The 21,126-nt window shown below is 41.9% G+C and overlaps 1 protein-coding gene across 1 annotated transcript in view; it reads left to right on the top strand.

Annotated features, from left to right (window-relative positions):
- LOC138028538 (structural maintenance of chromosomes protein 4-like) overlaps positions 1-21,126 on the top strand; it is a 74,952-nt gene that overhangs the window by 46,086 nt on the left and 7,740 nt on the right. The window contains exons 16-25 of the mRNA XM_068876124.1: positions 5,080-5,141; positions 5,917-5,986; positions 6,678-6,839; positions 15,501-15,541; positions 16,111-16,243; positions 16,475-16,529; positions 17,008-17,135; positions 17,840-17,944; positions 19,449-19,575; positions 20,070-20,121. Of these exons, the coding sequence (XP_068732225.1) occupies positions 5,080-5,141; positions 5,917-5,986; positions 6,678-6,839; positions 15,501-15,541; positions 16,111-16,243; positions 16,475-16,529; positions 17,008-17,135; positions 17,840-17,944; positions 19,449-19,575; positions 20,070-20,121 (935 nt within the window). The remainder of the gene's footprint in view (positions 1-5,079; positions 5,142-5,916; positions 5,987-6,677; positions 6,840-15,500; positions 15,542-16,110; positions 16,244-16,474; positions 16,530-17,007; positions 17,136-17,839; positions 17,945-19,448; positions 19,576-20,069; positions 20,122-21,126) is intronic.

Raw genomic sequence — 21,126 nt, 5'->3', positions numbered from 1 at the left:
CGCCTATCTTCAGGAAACCCGGCTGGCTGACAGGGTTACTTATGGAAAGAAACTACACCTTCTGGCAAGGCCTGTCCCCGGATGAGCCGAGGCAGTACGGTGTAGGTTTTGCCGTGAGGAACGCACTGATTGCCACCACAGAAACCTCCGCCGGAGAAGGCATGAATTCTTGCCCTTCGCATGAAAACGTCGGCGGGCTTTGTGAACATCATACCTGCCTACACCAGACTCTGAAGTCCACCCCAGAAGTCAAGGATCAATTCTACAAGGCTCTACAGGAAACACCATCCCCAATCCCAAGTTCGGAGGGCATATATTTGCTAGGTGATTTCAACGCTTGCGTTGGGACCGACTGGCAAGCATGGCTGGCCTACCTGCGTCGGCCACTTCCGCGTCAGCAGGAAGAATGAGAACAGGCAGAGGTTGAACAAACTCTGCTGTCACCACGGCCTCTGCATCACCAACAGCGACTTTAAGTTTAAGGTGCTGCACAAAGTGTCTTGGAGACACCCTTGGTTGTTCCACTGGCACAAACTAGACCTCGTCATCACTAGGAGAGCGGACCTCTACAGTGTCCTCCACATAAGAAGCTATCACAGCGCTGACTGTGATACGGACCACTCGCTGGTTGCAAGCAAGGTCAAGCTGAAGCCCAGAAAGATCCACCATGGGAAGACCAAGGGTCGCCCCCGCATTAACACCTGTGGCACTTCTGATGCCATTAAGGCTCAGAGCTTTGCTAACAGTCTCCAGGAGAAACTTGCAACTTGCTGCCTAACCAGCAATCCGGATGCCAAATGGTCTCACCTCCGTGATGCCATCTACGACTCGGCCATGGCTGTATTCAGCAAGAAAGAACGCAAGAATGCTGACTGGTTGGGGGCTTGCTGGGAAGAAATGCAGGCAGTCACGGAGGCCAAGAGGAAAGCAATGCCGGCTCACAAGCAGAACCCTTCCCCAAGCACACGCAACGCCCTTCGAGCAGCTAGAAGCAAAGCCCAGCAGACCACCCGCTGCTGTGCCAATGAGTACTGGCAGGACCTATACGCCAAAATCCAGCTAGCAGCGGACTGTGGCCACGCAAGGGGATGTGTGAGGGCATTAAAACTGCCACTGGCCCTACGAGCGTCAAAACAGCCCCACTCAAATCAAAGACTGGCAAGGTCATCACTGATCAGAGCATGCAGTTGCAGCGTTGGGTGGAGCATTATCTGGAGCTCTACTCAACCCAGAACATCATCACAAACACTGCCCTCAATGCCCTGCCTGGGTTGCCAGTAATAGAGGAGCTTGACAACACGCCAACACTGATGAATGGTATATGAAATGAAACACTGGAAGAGCTCAGCATAGCCATCAATGGTCTCACCTCTGGGGGAAGGACGGTATCCCACCGGAAGTTTTGAAGCATGGGAAGCAAACCATCCTGCAACCGCTTCATGACCTCTGCCTGTGCTGGGAGCGAGGTCACATCCCCCAAGATATGAGAGATGCCAACATAGTCACCCTGTACAAGAACAAGGGTGACTGTAGTGATTGCAACAACTATCGCGGCATCTCTCTTATCGTTGACAAAGTCTTCGCTCAGGTCACCTTGACCCGCCTGCAGAGCCTTGCTTCACAAGTCTACCCCAAGTCACAGTGTGGCTTAAGAGCCGGAGTTCCACAGTGGACATGATCTTCTCCCTCCGTCAGCTGCAGGAAAAGTGTCGAGAGCAGCAGCAGCCATTGTTCCTCGCCTTTGTGGACCTCACCAAAGCTTTTGACTTGGTGAGCACAAGTGGGCTCTTCAAGATCCTCCAGAAGATTGGCTACCCTCTAAAGCTCCTGGCGATCATCACCTCCTTTCACTAGGACATGCAGAGTCTGCTTCAAGGGGGCCACCTCCCATGCCTTTCCAGTCAGCAGTGGAGTAAAGCAAGGCTGTGTCCTTGCTCCAACCCTGTTCAGGATTTTCTTCTCGATGCTGCTCAGTATGCCTTTGTAGACTGTACAGAAGGTGTCTATGTCCAGACGAGGCCAGACAGCAAACCCTTCAACATCGTCAGACTCCGCGCCAAAACCAAAGCTTATGCGGTACTCATACGGAAGCTGCTGTTTGCAGACGATGCTGCTCTAACATCCCACAGCAAGGAGGGCCTCCAACATCTCGTAGACAAGCTGTCCCACGCCTGCAAGGAGTTTGGGCTAACGATCAGCATCAGGTAGACCCACATCCTGGCGCAAGGTGCTGAGTCGAGTCCCCTCCCCCCCCCCAGTTACCTACTTGGGCTCCACCGTGTCAAGCTCAACTTCGCTCGATGTTGAGATCAGCTGCAGGATCGCTAAGGCAGCTGCTGTCATGGCCAAACTCAACAAGCGAGTTTGGGGCAATGACCTGTTGAAAGAAAGGACCAAGATATGCACCTAACAAGCTTGCGTCCTGTCGACTCTCCTTTATGGCAGCGAATCATGGACAACCTATGCCAGACAAGAGCGGCGACTCAACTGATTCCACCTCCGCTGCCTTCGGCGCCTGCTGTACATCAGGTGGCAGGACAGAGTCACTAACACCGAGGTCCTGGAGCACGCTGGCTCACTGAGCATGCCATCACTGTTCATTCAGCGACACCTTTGTTGGCTCGGCCATACACATCGCATGGAGCCTGACCGCCTGCCAAAGGAAACCCTTTATGGAGAACTGCGGGAGGGTGTCCGTTGCAGGGTTTCAAAGGCAAAAGCGAACGCTAGAGTCCAGGCTACATGCAAGAGAGCGGCGAGGAAAGAACGCGCAGCTGCGCAATTTCACAAGGCACGTCTGCGCCACCTGCAACAGAGACTACCACTCCAGGATCAGGCAACACAGTCATACAAGGTCCTGCCCAAATCCCCAGCGCTAACCATCGCCTCTTCGAGATGAGGATGCCACTACTACATTATTTACTATATTTATTTGTATATTATGTATTATACTTATTAGTTTACATCATCAGTATTATAATTGAAGCACATGTAATTCAATTGTGAGACTGCAAGATGTTATCTTGATAAACGTTTTATCATTCTATCTGAACATCTAAGTGCACAAGCTACACCTGCATATTAGAGAATTACTCAAAATCAGAGAGAAAACAGTCAAGGATTTTGACCTTAACTCCCTCTAAGCAGGGTGCTGAAAAATGCAAACCCAGAGTCAAAGGATCTGTATTCTGGGTAAACTGTGAAAGGATGTGCTCCCTGCCAGCATCACCAGAATGTGAACGCGAAAGAACCTCTTCCTCCTCATGACGTTCTACAACAATCATGGCACACACCAGGATCAGATTTGTTCTTTTGGAACAATTCAGCACACTTAATTGTCTGTGATTAATCCCACAGATTAGAAAGCTGAACAACATTCAGTCGAACACCACCATTGCCCACCATTTTATTTATTTAATCAATTTGCCAACAAAGGCAGGTGACGACATTCCACCAACAAGATCCACAGAACCAAAAACTCTTGTGACATATTTTGTCTTCTTTAAATTCCTCTTGCTCACTAACTCGTCAAGCAGGTTGCAAATCGTCTTGCTGGTGGTTTGGGTAAAATACCTGCTAACAGGTTAAAACGTGACTGAAAGGAATTCAGTGGAATATACTTATCTGATCTCATAACTACCAATTCCCTAAAGTGAGGAAGGGCAAGAAGGGATGGGGGCTGAAATTCGCAAAGATTCACTAAAATACAGGCAGCCAAATAAAATATTTGCAAAGATCAGCTCAAAAGTCACAAGGCAATAAGCCCCTGCAACCACCCCACAGATGATATAAAGTAAGCTTGAAGACGAAACCACTGGCCGCATTGGCATGGGCTTAACTTTGCGTAAATTACATTTACATTTAGCCATAGTGATATTTAAACTCATTACCAATAGATGAGCTTGGGAACTGGTTCGTTTAAAGGTTGGTAGGGAGCCTGACCAAATTCAGGCCTAGTGGGGAGGTATCCATGACAACCCCATAAGTGAGAACCCCACTTGTGCCACTCTCGAAGGTGCTTAGATAGTGGAGGCAGGGGGCCTCAAAACTCCCCCCCCCCCCCCCCCCCAAGAAACTCTAAGCACCCCAAGAATAAGAAAGGAGACTCACTTCTGTAGGAAATGCATACCTTGCAGAACTGCTGCTCCATAGAATGGATGCAAGTAATGCACCTCCAGGTCATTTTATGTTATGTTGGACTAAAAGAAAATATGTTAAGGAGGCTCAAAAGGGTTTTCAGCTGAGTGCGCGCGCGTGTACCCACACACGCAATTTGTAAACTGCTCGTGTCAGCTTGTGATTCAAATGGGTCACAAGAAATAAGCAAATACCGCTAATCTCGATCTCCTTTCTTCTACTTCCTATAGACATGAATATAAATAGATATCTCCTATTCATGAAAACTATGAAAATTCTACACAAACGGTTTAATGGTCATTTAAATCCGTTTGTGTTGACCTTCAGCTCAACTCGCGTGTGCACTCGAATGGGCGGGTGACGCATGCATAAATGCCGATCTCCTGATTTTGCAACTTTACTCGTTTATATCTCTGCTTCCAGACGGTGAATTTTTTTCATTTTTTGCGTGTTAGCGTTGATTAATTTAAAACATTTGTCTTTCAAATTTAAAAAAATTCTGTAGGTGAAAAAAAAAAAATTAGAGGCACATTTCAAAAAAACTTATTTTTCTGAAAAACTGACCTACAGATTTTGTTGAATTTTAAATATTTTAGAGAGTATTTCTAACAGTATCTGGTAACACTAAATGGGAAAATTTCACCGTCCCGTTTCTTTTCATAAGCTGGTTTTAAGGCTCAAAGAAATGCTTAATATCGTTGCCATGGTAAGGTTATTTTGGAGGAAAATATAATGTGAAAAATCTACGATGGGTACTTAATACCCTGGCCAGATTTCGCCTTAATATGATTACCCTAACTGTATCTAAGGACAGAATATGTTTATTTGATTGGAAAAAGGAGAAACTATTTCTGTCTGGTTATTATTATACTCAGCAAAACTGCTTCTGATCTCTGTACGAGCATTTCTGCAAAATAACCAGCCCTGCCCATTTTGTTTCAGCTGCGTAATATAAGAACTAAAGTAGAGGAAGCTAGAAGTTCTCTACAAGCTTCACACAGCAGGTGGGTTTATCCAACATATTTGTGCAATGTTGTGGGTTTTAAGGTATTTTTTGACTATTTGTTCATATATTTATTTAGTTTGCAGACGTTTCATTTTAAGCCAGCAACCAGCGAATTCCGCGGGCTACTTTTTCAAAAACGAACTTTCAATAAATTACACGATTCTTACTGACTCACTTTGATCCATTGTAATTTATTTAACTCAGTAAAACAACTAGAATGTTAAGAAACCTTTTGCTGTATGTTCTGATCCTTTTTGGACGTTGGATATTTATATGAAATTTCCTAGTTATTTGCACTCGCCTTAGCCACTCACCAACGTGATATCTACTCCAGAATCCCTACAGTAGTTAGCCATGTTGGATGAATAGAGGAGAAAGCTGGTGCAAAATGTTGCCTTGGTCCTTTTGGATTTCCATGTGTTTTTTATTAAAAATGGAAGACAACTAGAAAGTGTGCAGCTGGAGGCGATGTTTTCTTGTTCTTCAACAAGAGATCAAGGGTGCAAACAGATGCAGGTACTGAGTAGGCACAATGGATCTCCAAATCATTCAGGTGGTTGTGGAAATAAATTGTCCTCTAACTTGGCCATGTGCAGCTAGGTGTGAATAAATATTTGATGCCCAGATTGCTGGAAATGCCATTTCCGAACCCCTGAGTTAGTTAGTTAGCGGTATTTATTTTTTGTTGCAAGTTGTTCAGTTTCAGTTGTGTTTATCAGTTTTTCAAGGCGTTGGTGAACTGTGCTCATTTTCTTGCAAAATATGTCTTGCAGAGGTAGAGTTCTAGAGGCCCTTATGCAGCAAAAGGCATCAGGAAAAATTAAAGGAATTTTTGGTCGTCTGGTAAGGGTTATGTGACTCAAGTGGTGACATGTCCATTGTTATTGATTCTATTAAATTAAAACCCCTTAGATTTCAGCATTAACTTTCATCCAAAAAAAATTCCATGGTATGCAGAAGTCAGTAGGTAGTTGATTTTCATCAAAGCAATGAAACTCCAGGAGTCATCTACTTTCATTTTGCAAAATCAGAGGTCAAATTCCTGATCCATGATTACTTTGAAAATTTGAAATAAGTTTTTACTTCTTCTCTATTTATTTGAATTCTGTTAAAACAACATCAACATCCAGTAGGTTGAAAATAGTGATGACCTTATTTTTAAGGTTTGCTTGAGGACAAGTTTGTTAAAACAAGAGCTCTTGCAAACATCCGAAACGAAACTGGTGTTTCTTTTTCGATTCCTAGCGCAAAACAAGCTAGGCAATTATTTTCCTGGATGTTTGTCGTCTTTTTGACTCTACACCAAGAGCATAAAATGCAGGATGCTATATTTAGTTTATAGCAGATGGAAATATTTTTTTTATTCACAGTGCTTCTTGCCACTGTACCAATAGACTTTTAATACATTGTACATTTCCAAGGAAACACTGAAGAAACACAATTAAGATTTAGATTCGATTGAAGGTTTCCATTAACAACGATACAATGATTATGTGACTTCTAGCTATCATCACACTTGTTTTGAATCCTCCAGGGGGATCTTGGTGCAATAGATGACAAATATGATGTTGCTATAAGCACTGCCTGTGGTGCACTGGATAATATTGTCTGTGACAGTATAGACACTGCACAGAAGTGCATCAGTTTCCTGAAGAAGAGCAATGTTGGATCTGCTACATTTATCGGCCTTGACAAGGTCTGTATGGCATAAAATTATGAGTTAACAACCCCTTCATCTACTAAAAAGAGTGTCCTTTAACCCATTGCTTCCTCACAGTATTAAAACTTAATAGATTTTACTCTGTCTAACACCAGATGATGTACTCATCAGTGGTGGCCATTTCGGAGTCAATGGGTGAAGCTTAAAATTGGGCTAATTTCCTTTATGGTAAATATTTGGGTTTGATGTGATATTAATAGTGTCTGATTTACAAAAGCAAGGGATTTCCTTGGTTAGGGTGTGTTTTGTTTTGTTTCCTTTACCATCCGTATAGATTGTTATCAAATGAGTTCAGTAAATTCTAAAATGAAAATCACAATTTTTTTACCTGCACTACCTTGAATACAATGTAGATTTAAATTTTTTCACAAGTGTTTTAGCGCTGTAGCATCATTTGTTTTGAAAGTACAGCATTTCTAATTTCCGAATTTGACTTGTGTGACACCAAGATAGTGGTTGTTTGGTTGAGGAAATAAAAGCCTTTCCTTTTAACTTTCAACAGTTGCAACGTTTGAAGTCTTAAGAGATTGAGTTGAGGCATATGTTTACCAGTTCATGGCAAAGCAAGTTCCAAATGTTTTTGTTGATTTCTGGCAGCCATTTTGGTGTACCAAAGTGGTACATTGTGCCTCCATAAAAGTTTTGTGAGACGTTTTAGCCAATAACTAAAAAATAGTGTACCTCACAGACTTGAGACTTTGAGAAGTTGTTTATGTATTACTCTCTCATAACATGTTGTTTTCTTGGCCTTTTCATTGAACGGATAAGAATTTAATTTTTTTGTTGCGTGACATGGCATGGATTCTTTTATGATTCTGGAGAAATGTGCTCTGAATCATATCTTAACAATGACCTATGTTGTGTTTAAGTTTTCTGCTTTTATGTAAAGCTTTACAACAGCATTGTAAAATGTAGTTACATGTAAGGGAGTGTAGTAAATTAGAGCTATGCTCTACCTGTCACATTATTTTGTAAAAATTATGCAACGTAAACAAGACATTAATGGACTCCTATATTCTAATAATTCGAACTGAGTTCCTTTATCCTTGTCTTTAATATTGTGTGCTTACAGTTACATTGTATATCCTTCATCTGCATTGGCAAAAAGCAACATCCCCATTCATGTTGTGTTGAGCCCTACACAAGTTGTTTGTATTTATAGATGGCACGTTAGTCACCATTGGTTTCTCAGTATAAAAGGTCTAGTAAAGTCCAAAGTATCATTCTGTGAGCTCTTTAGTTTACTGTAAGGAGTACCTTTACAAATTTATGGCTCATCTGTGTGGCAGTTCGAAAGCTACTGGCCCTCACCATCGTCGTCGGGAAAATCTCACTTCCCTTTTGATGGAAGTTCTTCCCCTTTGTCTTCACGCCCTCAATCTGCCCATAACTGGCAGCAAAGCTGAACTGGTTTGCCGCTTGACAGCAGGCGTCGAACAACCTCGCGCAGGCCGACTGAGTCAATGACTTGAGCGACAATTCCTCGTCCGTTGGGTCTTTGGATAGCCTGGATGAGGACGACATCGATCTCTCGCAGTTTGGGTTGTCAGCCCCACAAAGTGTGCCACCCGTCCAGCAAATGGGCGCATTCTCCGAAGCCCAAATTGCCGCCATACAGGACACTGTTCATTTGTCCGTGAAGCAAGTGCTCAACAGCCACTTGAACCTGCCCGTCGTGCCCTCTGGACAGAAATGTGGAGGACAAAATTCTGTGTATTGAGCACATCGACTTTACTCTGTTGCTCCCTGATTTCTTAAGTTGGCCCTAGATTCCCGAAATCCAGCTCCGCTTAGATGACTGGGCCCCAGCTTCTGCCTCACCACTGTCAATGGTCTGCAAACGCAAGCCTATCATTGACAATTTTCAGAAGTGGTTTATGCCTATACCGCCTACATGCTGGTTATCATTTCATCTTATCCTCAAAGATTCCTTGAGTTGCTTAAGTACCAGCAGATCATAAGCAGGGTGGCTACTTAATTCAAGGGGTTGGTCTTCCTTTCCTACAATGAACAGTTTTGCTGAAGAGCCGCTTACGATATTTTGGGATCAAGTTGACCTTTAACTGTGAACCGTTACCTTCTCTGGCCTTGCCAAGCCGCACTGTCTTGCTTGCTCCAGCCCCTACCACAGCCAGATCGACTGTCCCAGTGCGGACTCACCAAGACAGCAGCCCCAAAATGGACCTGTCTGCTTCCGATTTAACTGCCCTACAAGCACTTGCCCATTCTCACACAGCTGCTGCCCACTTGATCGTCAACTGCCCTAACAGCATTTCAAGGACCACTCAACGCCACGATACCTCTACCAGTTGCGGGGAACGCAGCAAGAGATAAAGTCCAGCTTCTTGCCAAGCACAGTTCACCTGACCAACTTTCCGATGCCTTCGAATGGGTTTTAAAACACAATTACGGGTTACAGCATGTCCTTCATATCCTCAGCGATTCTTTCATAGCTGAGCCCTCTCGCCTCTCAATGCCTGGCTAGCTTTAGTACATTACTCCGTTTTTTCATATCCGTCCATGCCCCTGTTGTTGCACCCAAAACTCTGGGTCCCTCCCAAGTACTAGAGTTCATGGGTATTGAACTAGACACCACTCGTATGGTGGCCAGGATTCCCACAGACAAACTCCAACTCACCTGGGACCTACCCCATTCCTTTACCACTGGCTGTTGCATGTGGCTGGTGGAGCATCAATCCCTTATTGGTACCTTACAGTTTGCTTGCAAGGCATTAGTACCTGGGAGAACGCATGATTAACTTGACTCGTTTTCACCATGTCTTGTTGAACAGAGAATTTTTTAAAGATCTCTCAATATGGAAAACCTTCCTCGGAACACGGAATGGGCCCTCTTTCTTTTTAGGTACTATCGTTACCCCTTCTCCTGATCTAGAACTGTACACCAATGCCTCTGGTTCTGTTGGTTTTGGGGGCTATTTCAATGGGCAATGCTTCCAGGGTAGGTGCAGTTAAATAGTGCTCGGGGTATAACCATCGAATGGCAGGAACTCTTCGCCATAGTGGTGGCATTTGCATTTGTGTTCCCTCATTTTTGAGGGAAACGTATACAATTTTGGTGCGATAACGAATCTGTTGTGGCCATTATCAATTTGGGCCATTCAAAGGCTCCGCGCATCATGGACCTTCTTAGGTTCCTTATTGTAATATACATGAAACATAATTTCTTTGTTTGAGCACGCCACGTCCCTGGGGTTTCTAACAAAATTGCTGATGCCCTTTCACGCTTTCAGGACACCCATTTCTGGTCAGCGGGTCCCAAGGCCGAGAAAACTCCTTGCACCATCCCTCCTTCACTCATGACTCTCTCAGGGATGAAGTCCAAACTTACGCCAGGTGGGGACTAGGGAGGCCTACAAACTGTACATACAGCTCCGGAGAAAAAGGCTTGCTCCAATTTTGCCTTATGAATTGACTTATGTCAAACTACAGGGACATACTCCCAGCTTCTAAGGGGATGCTTATTTATTTTGCATCGTACCTTGCTAGAACAGTTAAGCATAGTACAATAAAATTATTGTATCTCTCTGTGGTTCGTAATTTACACATTTCCTGTGGCCACGGCGATCCTCTTCAGGGAAAACTTCTCTTGCTATGGGGCATCCCTCGTTGCCAAGGCAAGTCCCATATCCTTCGCCAACCTTTCACATCCATTTTGTTAGCAGCAATCCAACCAATTCTTCATACCTGGTTAGGGGAGCGGGACTTCACTATAGTACATGTATGGGCTGCCTTCACCTTAGCCTTGTTTGCCTTCCTCCGTTGTAGAGAATTAATTTTACCTTTAACAGGATCTCCCAGTTTCGCCCCCGGTTCGACCTGTCCTCTGACTGTGTGTCATTTCAGCCTAGTCAGGCTTACCTACAGGAAATGTCCATTCTCCTTAAAGCTTCAAGTCGGACACATATTGTCAGGGCCACACACTGGTTATTGTGTGTCTCCCCTTCATCGATTTGCGCAGTTACTATTATGCGTAATTATTTTTTGGCTGCCCACCTGCGCAGGCCACTTTTCTATTTCCACTTAGGTCGTTTGCTTACTAGGTCTGTTAACTTTCTTAGGGATGCGGCTCGGCATGCCCACACATGTCCAATATACATGAACTGAGTCGGGTCGTCAATTTCTGTTGACGGCCTGACTCACCGGATGTCGGGTCGTGAAGTTTAAAAAGGAAGTAAGATTTACTGCCGGAAGTCGAACTGCCTGAGGCAGCTTCAACTATCTCGACGGATCGTGACGATTCGATCAGGTCGTGACGACCCGTCATTTGAAAAGTCGACCCGACTTTTGGAAGTGTCAGGTGGTGAGAGAAAGAAAAACTTCGATGAACAAAGGAGGCTGTGCTGCTCAAAAATGTTGTATGCTTCGTTCTCAAAGAGTAGCCACTAAAATATCGATATACGCGTAGAAAATTATAAACATCGACCAGAATAGCATTCACAAATGTTGCGAATATGTGTCCTTAATACCCTGACAACACGCCGTTCAGAAACAGAAATACTGACTGACTGTAATAGCGCTCCGAAATGTTGAATGACTCGTTCTTAAAGCGTAGCTATGGAAGTGTCAGGTGGTGAGAGAACGAAGAACTTCGATGAACAAAGGAGGCTTTGCTGCTCAAAAATGTTGTATGCTTCGTTCTCAAAGAGTAGCGACTAAAATATGGATATACGCATAGAAAACTATAAAAATCGACCAGAATAGCATTCACAAATGTTGCGAATGTGTCCTTAATATCCTTATGCCATGTTGTCCAGAAACAGCAATACTGATTGACTGTAATAGCGCTCCGAAATGTTGAATGCTTCGTTCTTAAAGCGTCGCGAAACCACTGGACACTTCCTCAAAACATATAGTGACGAAAATATCGATATACGCATAGAAAATTATAAACATCGTCCACAACAGCAATCACAATGTTGCGAATATGTGTCCTTAATACCCTGACAACACGCCGTTCAGAAACAGAAATAATGACTGACTGTAATAGCGCTCCGAAATGTTGAATGACTCGTTCTTAAAGCGTAGCTATGGAAGTGTCAGGTGGTGAGAGAACGAAGAACTTCGATGAACAAAGGAGGCTTTGCTGCTCAAAAATGTTGTATGCTTCGTTCTCAAAGAGTAGCGACTAAAATATGGATATACGCATAGAAAACTATAAAAATCGACCAGAATAGCATTCACAAATGTTGCGAATGTGTCCTTAATATCCTTATACCATGTTGTCCAGAAACAGCAATACTGATTGACTGTAATAGCGCTCCGAAATGTTGAATGCTTCGTTCTTAAAGCGTCGCGAAATTGCCGTACACTTCCTCCAAACATCCAAGCGTAGCAAAAATCGCAGCAAGCTTCCTAAAACCATCAAAAAATGGTGAATGGTTCATTCGTTCGTAGCGAAATTAATACCCAGACAACATGCTGTTCAGAAACAGGGATAATGATCGTTCATAAATGCGAGGACCATAGCTTAACTTGAAAACAGTTACTGTTTATTAATTTATTAATTTAAAGAACGACAACTCCTATGATACTGCAACGAGAAAGTGGCTGCTAACACGGAAACAAAAATGCTGGGCAAATTCTTTCCCAAAAACTCCATCCTTAATTCACACAGATCTAGAAGCAATGATATTTGAAAATCATTACTTCCTATCTGAGAACAAAGTGACGATTATAGCAGCATTTTTAGTTGCTTTCAGCTTAACAAAGTCACCAGCACCAACACGGTATCCTAATGACTTGCGGTTCTATCTTTAATTTGGAAAGTCAGACTTAAAATTCTACTACCTTACTCTATCATGGAGGAATTCTAAGAGTTACGTTGAAAAAACCCCTTCCACACCAGCACTCATTAAAACTCTTACGCCCAAAAAATGTACAAACAACTGCCCGCATTTTCCACCCCACGTCCGGCGTCAAGAAATTATGCATTCACGTTGCAGAAAATCCACAAATAAACCGTAAACCAGCGCTATTGCTAAAAAACAGACTGAACAGACAAAAGCAAATAAAGAACTTCAAAACTATTGCCCAGTATTAATCACCTAAATGCGTCGAAGTCGTTATCAGATTTAATCTCTTCATGAAAAACGGAATGATGCTGATCTGTTGGAAGAACGCAGCATAACAATTCATTTCATGAGTTTTACGTCCTTTAAATCAGTATACCCCAAACAGCAACCTCGCGTTGTCGCTGCATGCTTCACGGTCACACGTTTCATAAAAACCCCTAATAAAGTATATATTTTCTGGAAGCTTAGGAATTGTAGATTCCGATTATTAGTTGATTTAAGGCAAGAAATAAAAACCTTTCCTAAAATAGCCCCCATTTTTCAAAAGTATATAGTTTCACAAGTTGAGTTCGTTTCCGGTCAGAATTTAACCGGAAACTACGTTTTCTTCACACCTTGATCCAAGAAACAAAATTTTGATTAATTGTCTGGTTTGTTTTGTTTGTTTTTTTTTTTTCGCTGTTAAACTTTCAGTTTTTATAAGACACGCAGTAGCTTTTCTTAAATACTCATCACTTTCGAAGGAGGCAACAAATAAAAACTGCCCGACACGGGTTTACTGCCACCTTATCGGGCAACATTCTTGCCAAATTTCAGTGAAAAAGGATGAAAACTCGCTGTAAACGTGCGCCTCATTCGATGTAATTTGCATTTGAGTGTTGAGAAATGGTCATTTGTGGACAGCTTCTAATTAGAGAATTTATTGATAGAGTCGTTTTTCTAAATTTGTCTAGAAGAAACCTTTTTTCGCAAACTTTTTGTTATTAAAAAAACTCTATGAGGTGTACCTGGAAATATCAAAAACTAAAATGGCAAAATTATCAATTTTGGGGTATACCGATACCTTACAACATCACTCTCACGGGACCAAACACAATAACAAACCTACAACACAGTTTTGCCAAATTCATTTCCCTGCCACAATTGTAAGCTCACAGCCGCCATACTTTTTACTATCCTGTGTCTTTAAAATGTTTAATTTGTGTTTCACCTCAGAGGCTAGCGCTTCAATATTACGCGACGATCGCAAACGAGTAACAAATATGAATAACGAAACAACTGTCTCCCGGTGGATTGATATCACCGACTCAAATGACTTCTCGTCCCGAAGTACACGGGTCGTCACGATCCGTCAACATTTTCAGCCGGCCTCAAAGCCTCCAGTATCTTCACAAATACGCGATTTTTTGTAAGTCTCTCACCACCTGACATTTCCAACAGTCGGGTCGACTTTTTCAAATGACGGCCCGTCACGAACTAGACGGGTCGTCACGACCCGTCAACGTTTTCAACCGGCCTCACCGCCTCCAGTATCTTCACAAATACACGATTTTTTTCTAAGTCTCTCACCACCTGACATTTCCAAAAGTCGGGTCGACTTTTCACAAGACGGCTCGTCACGAACTAGACGGGTCGTCACGACCCGTCAACATTTTCAGCCGGCTTCACCGCCTCCAGTGTCTTCACAAATACATGTTTTTTTCTAAGTCGCTCACCACCTGACATTTCCAAAAGTCAGGTCGACTTTTCACATGACGGCTCGTCACGAACTAGACGGGTCGTCACGACCCGTCAACATTTTCAGCCGGCCTCACCGCCTCCAGTGTCTTCAGAAATACACGATTTTTTTCCAAGTCCCTCACCACCTGACATTTCCAAAAGTCGGGTCGACTTTTCAAATGACGGCTCGTCACGAACTAGACGGGTCGTCACGACCCGTCAACATTTTCAGCCGGCCTCACCGCCTCCAGTGTCTTCACAAATACACGATTTTTTTCTAAGTCTCTCACCACCTGACATTTCCAAAAGTCGGGTCGACTTTTCACATGACGGCTCGTCATGGACTAGACGGGTCGTCACGAACCGTCACCATTTTCAGAAAGTTCCTCGCACCTTCTTTCAAATAGCAACTTCCTGTTACTTTACTTGTGCAACCACCATGACCCGACTTCCGCTTGACGGGTCGTCTTCACCAAAAAGTCGACCCGCCTCAGTTCGTGTGTATTGGACAACCCTCGGCATGCCAGGCTCCCTTACAAGTCCCTTAAAGGGCACAGTTTTTGCCTCAGCGCCGCATCTACAGCAGATGCACCCGGCTTGCCGGCTTGCACCACTTGCAAGCACTTGCAACGTTGCAAGTTTTACTGTCAGCTGTGCCGCGTATGGCTGTCGTTTCGTTACCATAGTTAGTCACTGGTTAGTTTGTGCTTGCTTGGGGGGATACATGCTTTGCACGTATTTGCTGGCTGGAGGTTTAGCTCGTAGTGCCGTGGAGCATTAAACTTGTACATCATTATTTGGCTTTTACCAGCATACAACTTGTCCGATCCGGCAAGGTTTGCCTTGTGAGTCAGGGAAATAAGGCTTTTAGTCACGCTACGGAACTAGTCTGTCACGCTAATCGTGGAGGGGTGTTCCCCCCATTTACGCCAACATTGTCTCTTTCGTTTTGTTATTGTAATGTCTTAAATATATGTAAATACCTGCAGGAACTGCAACATTAACCATTTTTAGCTTATAACAATTCAGTGATTTCGACAAAGAAATTTCCCTGGCCAGATTTAAAATCTCCAATATCACTAATATGCTGATTTTTCTCTTGCAGGTTGAAAAATGGAGGAAGGATGCAACGTCAAAGATCCAAACGTAAGAATTTTATTGCAGGTGCAACTCATCTGGTAAACTAGGAATCTTCACAGCAAATCCTCTCTGTTACGGGCAAGCTTAAATTTGATTTTGCAACACACAACCACTTCCAAGTCAAGATGTAAAACTGGGTTGTCTATGCCAGGGTTTGGATTAAGTGAGCAAAACAATACTTGTTTTTCAAGTTCAATGAATTCTACTGAAGGAATGGAATTTTTTTTCTGAAAGTCATTGAGGTCTGGGAACTTTCAGAATGCCTTTGCCCTAGGCATTTGAATATAGGGAAGGCCATTGAGGAGTTAATGTATACCATTATATTCAGTACTGGCTAAGTTGTCCAATGTTTTGTGTTGATGGTGGTCAGAGAAAAAGTGCAAAGATGTCTGGTAATTCTTTTCTTATCCAAATATCTGGATGAGATTATCCTAAAATTGTGTCAATAAATCCATTTAGTTTTTTAGACTTCTCATCCCAATCATCTTATTAATTTTCATTACAAGAACAAGTTTTTTTTCTTAATTGGGTAATTTAGTATTTTAGAAGTGATCTCTTTGTGCTTTGCTTGGCAGTCCAGAGAATGTTCCTCGCTTGTATGATTTGGTTCGTGTCAAGGATGACAACATACGCACTGCCTTCTTCTTTGCACTGAGGAACACGTTGGTTGCTGATGATCTAAGACAAGCCACAAACATTGCATTTAAGGTAGAATTAGTAGCAGGAATCAATATTAATTTTAAATGTTTTATTGGTTTTTATTGGCTTTTTTTTTTTTACCCTTTTCCCTCAAGGCACAATGAGACTGAAGGGAGAAGATTGTTACAAGTAGTTTCTATCTACTGCCCTAAATGTCTCTGCTAATGCATTTTCTACATCAGAACATCAATCTGGAGATCAGGCAGACACAGTGTTTTATTTCCATGTATCTTCATGTAGGGATCCAAAAGATGGCGTGTTGTTACATTGCAAGGGGAACTGATTGACCAATCAGGTAAAGTAAACCACTACCAGGTTGAGTACCGACCACATGGCTGGCAAATGCCCACAACCCAGCCATTCCAAGCTGAGGGACTCTCCAAACTATGTGAGGCGTAATGTAAAAATAATAATAATTTATTATTAAGGTCAAAGAGATAAAGGGCTTGTTGCTAGGGGAAGCCAAGGCCCTGAACTTTAAAAGGAACCCTAATTAAAAACAACAACATAACCGGCCTATGAAGTAAGTTGTCTTGCACACCTATAAGGGAACAGATGGGATTACAAATGCATATCTGGTGCTGTATGCATCACTAGACTTACCTGCCCAGAGTTTTGATGAGATGATTTTGTAATGAGACACATCTCTTTCTGTGTCCTTCATTCAAACCAAACTAAAAGAAATAAGATTTTCTTGTTTTCATTCTGTCAGTGATCCAGTTTAACCATGACACAGTTACATTGTGTTTTTCTAATCATCATTGCTTTTGCAGGTACAATGAGTGGTGGAGGGAATAAAGTTGTAAAAGGAAGAATGGGTTCATCCATTGTGGCAGATATTAGTCCTGATCAGTTGGAAGCCATGGAAAAAACTTTGGAGAAAGAAACCAAGACAGCTGAGGTAAGCAGTAACTGCAGCCATTGGCGGAAAATCTTTAAGTTTGGGAAGTCGATTTCCAGACCTGGAATGTCGTGAAAAGGCATCAATGGTAATAAACAACAGTGAAATTGATGCTCATTGTGCTTGTGACGAAATGAAGTGTTTTTAGATGGATTTTAAAAAACCCATTGTCCTTTGCCTGTCTTTTATTAATAAGAATATTATTTTTTGTGAAAGGGCAATAACAATTTATGAGTCATGCTTTACACTACTACAGTCACCATAAGAAGTCAGCAAAAACCCGACTTTTTGGTCTAATTCCATTCATTCATTTCTCAGTCAAAATTTGTAAACTGAGAAAAATAAGAACTTAATTTTTTATTTTTGGGTATAATCTTGCATCGTTTTACCTTCTTCGATGTGTGATTTCAATTTTCACTTTGTATAGATTTTTTTTAATAAATTGACTTTGCGATCAACAGGAGAGCAAATTCACAACATACTTCTGACAAACTCGGCAAGTATATTTTCAACAGGGAATATCCTAGAACTGCCAAACCACACATTTGAAGTTACTTATACCAAAAAGTGTATGCAATGTGGTTCAATCCTTTTTCAAGGATAATTATTTTCAGGCTGTTGTGTCTGTGCTCTTAATGCAAAAATGCATGAAGGATTTTCTGTTGGCCCATTAGTTTCCTGGTCATTTTTGTTGCTGTTCACAGGAATGTAGAGAATCCAAAAAGAAGCTAGAAGAACTAGTTGATGAGCTGAAGAAGGAACTATCTACTGCAGAGCATCAGTTGCAAAAAAATGACATGGAAATCAAGGTATCAGATATAATTCCTGTTGTCTTAATTTCTACATGCAAAATTAGTCCAGCATCATACATGTACACTACCTCTAGTCACTACAAAAGGAAAGGAAAGGAACTTTATTTTAGTGTCTAGTCAGGGCTTGAGACTAACTCTTAGCTCACTAACCTAGTGGCTAGTATCAGGTCTGATTTCACTGGCCAAATCTAAATTTGCACTAGCCAGCCTTGTCATCCGCAGTTTCATTAATTCATTTGTAAAAACCTTTCACGAAAAAAATTTCACATTTGCAAACACAGCTCACGCTTTTAGTAAGTATTCTCATACCCATCCGTGCAACAGTGGCACAAATATTCTGGAGTGTATGGCTTCCCATATTTTCTCACGAAGGCAAAGTTTTCGTGGCCTTCAGGCCATTTCTCACAGAACTGTTGCCAAAACTTTGCAACTCACAAATGCACTGGAGTATGAAAAATGCGGAAGAAAGTAAATTAAGGAATAAACTGTACATAAAACTGAACTGCTCGTTTGGAAGTCTATGGAAAGGCTGTTCCTTTGATTAAGATTGGGCCTCAAAGCAAGAAGTTTTGGAGACCTGGCAAGTTCTACCAGTATCGAGACTATGGTCCTCACAGCCCAACTACGCTGGACTGGTCATGTCATCTGAATGAACAAATCCAGGATCCCTCGCCATCTTTTCTACGGAGAGCTATCTCAGGGCAGACACAACCAAGGCCGACCCAAGAAGAGATACAAGGGCAACCTCAAAGCCAACCTCTAATGGGCAGGAATTCAACCGAAGGAACTGGAGACTGCCGCAGCCAATAGATCTGGATGGCGAGCTGCTAGAAACTTCGAGCACTACTGCCGCCTGTGTATTGCACCAGCTAAGGATTGCTGTAAAAGAGCAACAATCACAACTGGTGGCACACCATTCCCGATCTGTGGCCATGTGTGTGTGCCTCGGACTTTGGACTTCAGAGGCACATGCGTGTTCACCATTGACACTTGTTCATTTCAACTACAACTGATGGCTTCAAACCATCAACTCATTTTGTACTTTGTTAATGTTATTCTCAAGTTCAAGAGACAACCTATTATAACCCACTGTGAAGAAAGGAAGCCTGCCACATAAGTCTTCTCCCTAACACACATGAAACAATTTCAAATCGGACCTCTCAAGCACTAATTACTGAATAGAACAGTTAAGATACTTCAATCACAGCCAACCATCATAATACAGTACATCTAGTAGAGAGTAGCCAGTCAACCTTATTGCCTGATTAAGACTAGCAGTGGGCAGTCAAAACATTGTGAATTTTATAACTCAAGTGTCTACTACATTGTGACACAAACATCATTTAAGTTATCAACCCATAATTATATGTTGCCAAGTCTGGGAATCAAACCGAAGACAGATTGCAGGTGGCAAGAGCTCCTGTGACTGCACCAATTAACTGCTGCTTCCTTAATTTTCACTTTCTTGTGGATCATCCCTTTCTCACCCTTCAAATTGCAGGCTCTGGATGAACAGGAGAAGGCATTAAAACAGCAAATAGTCCATTTGGAGAAGCAAGTAAAGGAGAGTACTCCAGATAAGGCTAAGCTCAAGCAATTGCAGGATTCTGTTAAAACTCATGAAAAAGGTTATTTTTTTGTACATTCAAGTGTAGTCCTATAGTTTTTGAAAATTAATATCAAAATGCTCAGATGAACACACAATATGAAATAGTCATTTCTTTTTTGTTTATTCAAGTGCCTCTAAACTCAACTATAGCAAATGTATTTTGCTGTTTACTTCTTTAAATATCTCTATCAATGCACCATATGTTACATGTACATTGAAATACAAGATTACGTGGAGCTGACAGCATACCAAATTTGTTGTACATGTATTCAAGATCTGAAAGAGAGTTAACGATGACTGCAACTCCAGTGCTTGGTGGCCAACCAGGCCAGATTTCTTGATTTCTTAGTCGTTGTGGTTATTTTATTTTAGTTTTAACCTTATACTTTGCGTGGCTGAATTATTTTGTAGCGTAGTCACATATCAAGAAATTGAACCTCAGTTTTCATTTGCACTGGTGCATTTAAAGTCAGTCTATAAATTAACATCTTTCTCCATAACTGCATTTAACAGGGTGGCAGAAAGCAACAGCATCAGCTGCAAAGATTGAAACACAAGTACAGAGGTTAATAGTTCATTTCTATCATGTCCATCTAGTGTGCCAACAATAAACAATAATATTATTGGATGAGGTTTTTGTGACATCCAGAATAATCAAGGTCGAGGTAAGGCCGAAGCCGAAGGCTGAGGCTGATAACCCTTACCTCGACCTTGATTATTCTGGATATCACAAAAACCGAATCTAATAATTGTTTTATTATGCATTGTACGAAAAAAAATGGTCACGACAGTGAGTGGAACTGGTAATTTATTTGTCAACGAGTAAACCGTATACAAATCAGCGGCACATAATTCGATTGACAAAAAAATTTAAGCATTAGAGAATATCTGAAAAATTGAAAAAAAGCTTGATGAGAAAGTAAATAGCAATAAATAAGTAACTGTAGAAAACAAAACTGGAATTTATTTTTTTGCTTCTTCACTGACAGCAAGCAACACAAAGCACGCAAACTTGATATGATTATCCTTAGAAATCATGCACTGCAGTCATACATGATATGATAACCCGTGACCTTCAGTGACCTTGACATGATAACTGTATAATCTGCAGTTATGACGTCACAGGTGCTGATTTCAAAAATTCACTGTAGGCTTTCGGCCAATCACAAAAGAGTTAGAGAATTGAATGTATAATAATAAAAATTATTGTAGCCGGTTGTAAATCCACTTTCATTTTTATTCCTTGTTCAAGAATCAGCCTTCCTCTATTTTCATTAGTTTTTGAGCCATGAGTAAAAAGTAATAATTATTATTGCTTGGGAACCTATAAGACCATTCATGGCCATGAAATAACTTTTATGTACATGTATAACAATGGCAAAAAATGTATGGTAACAAAATGTTGGTAGTTTGCTAGTACCCTTCCTCTTCTCCTTTTCCAAATTAAGTAATCAGCATTACTGGCAAGGGAACTTAGATGAGGCTGAAAGCTGCCATTAGGCTTTCTATAAATTCTCTCCCCTACATGTAGTTGAATGGCAGTCTGCCTTTTTATAGAGGATTTATAGTA

This window comes from Montipora capricornis, chromosome 13 (assembly GCF_036669925.1).
Source record: "Montipora capricornis isolate CH-2021 chromosome 13, ASM3666992v2, whole genome shotgun sequence".
In the NCBI taxonomy this organism is placed as follows: Eukaryota; Metazoa; Cnidaria; class Anthozoa; order Scleractinia; family Acroporidae; genus Montipora; species Montipora capricornis.
This window is presented reverse-complemented; position numbering and strand designations above follow the sequence as displayed.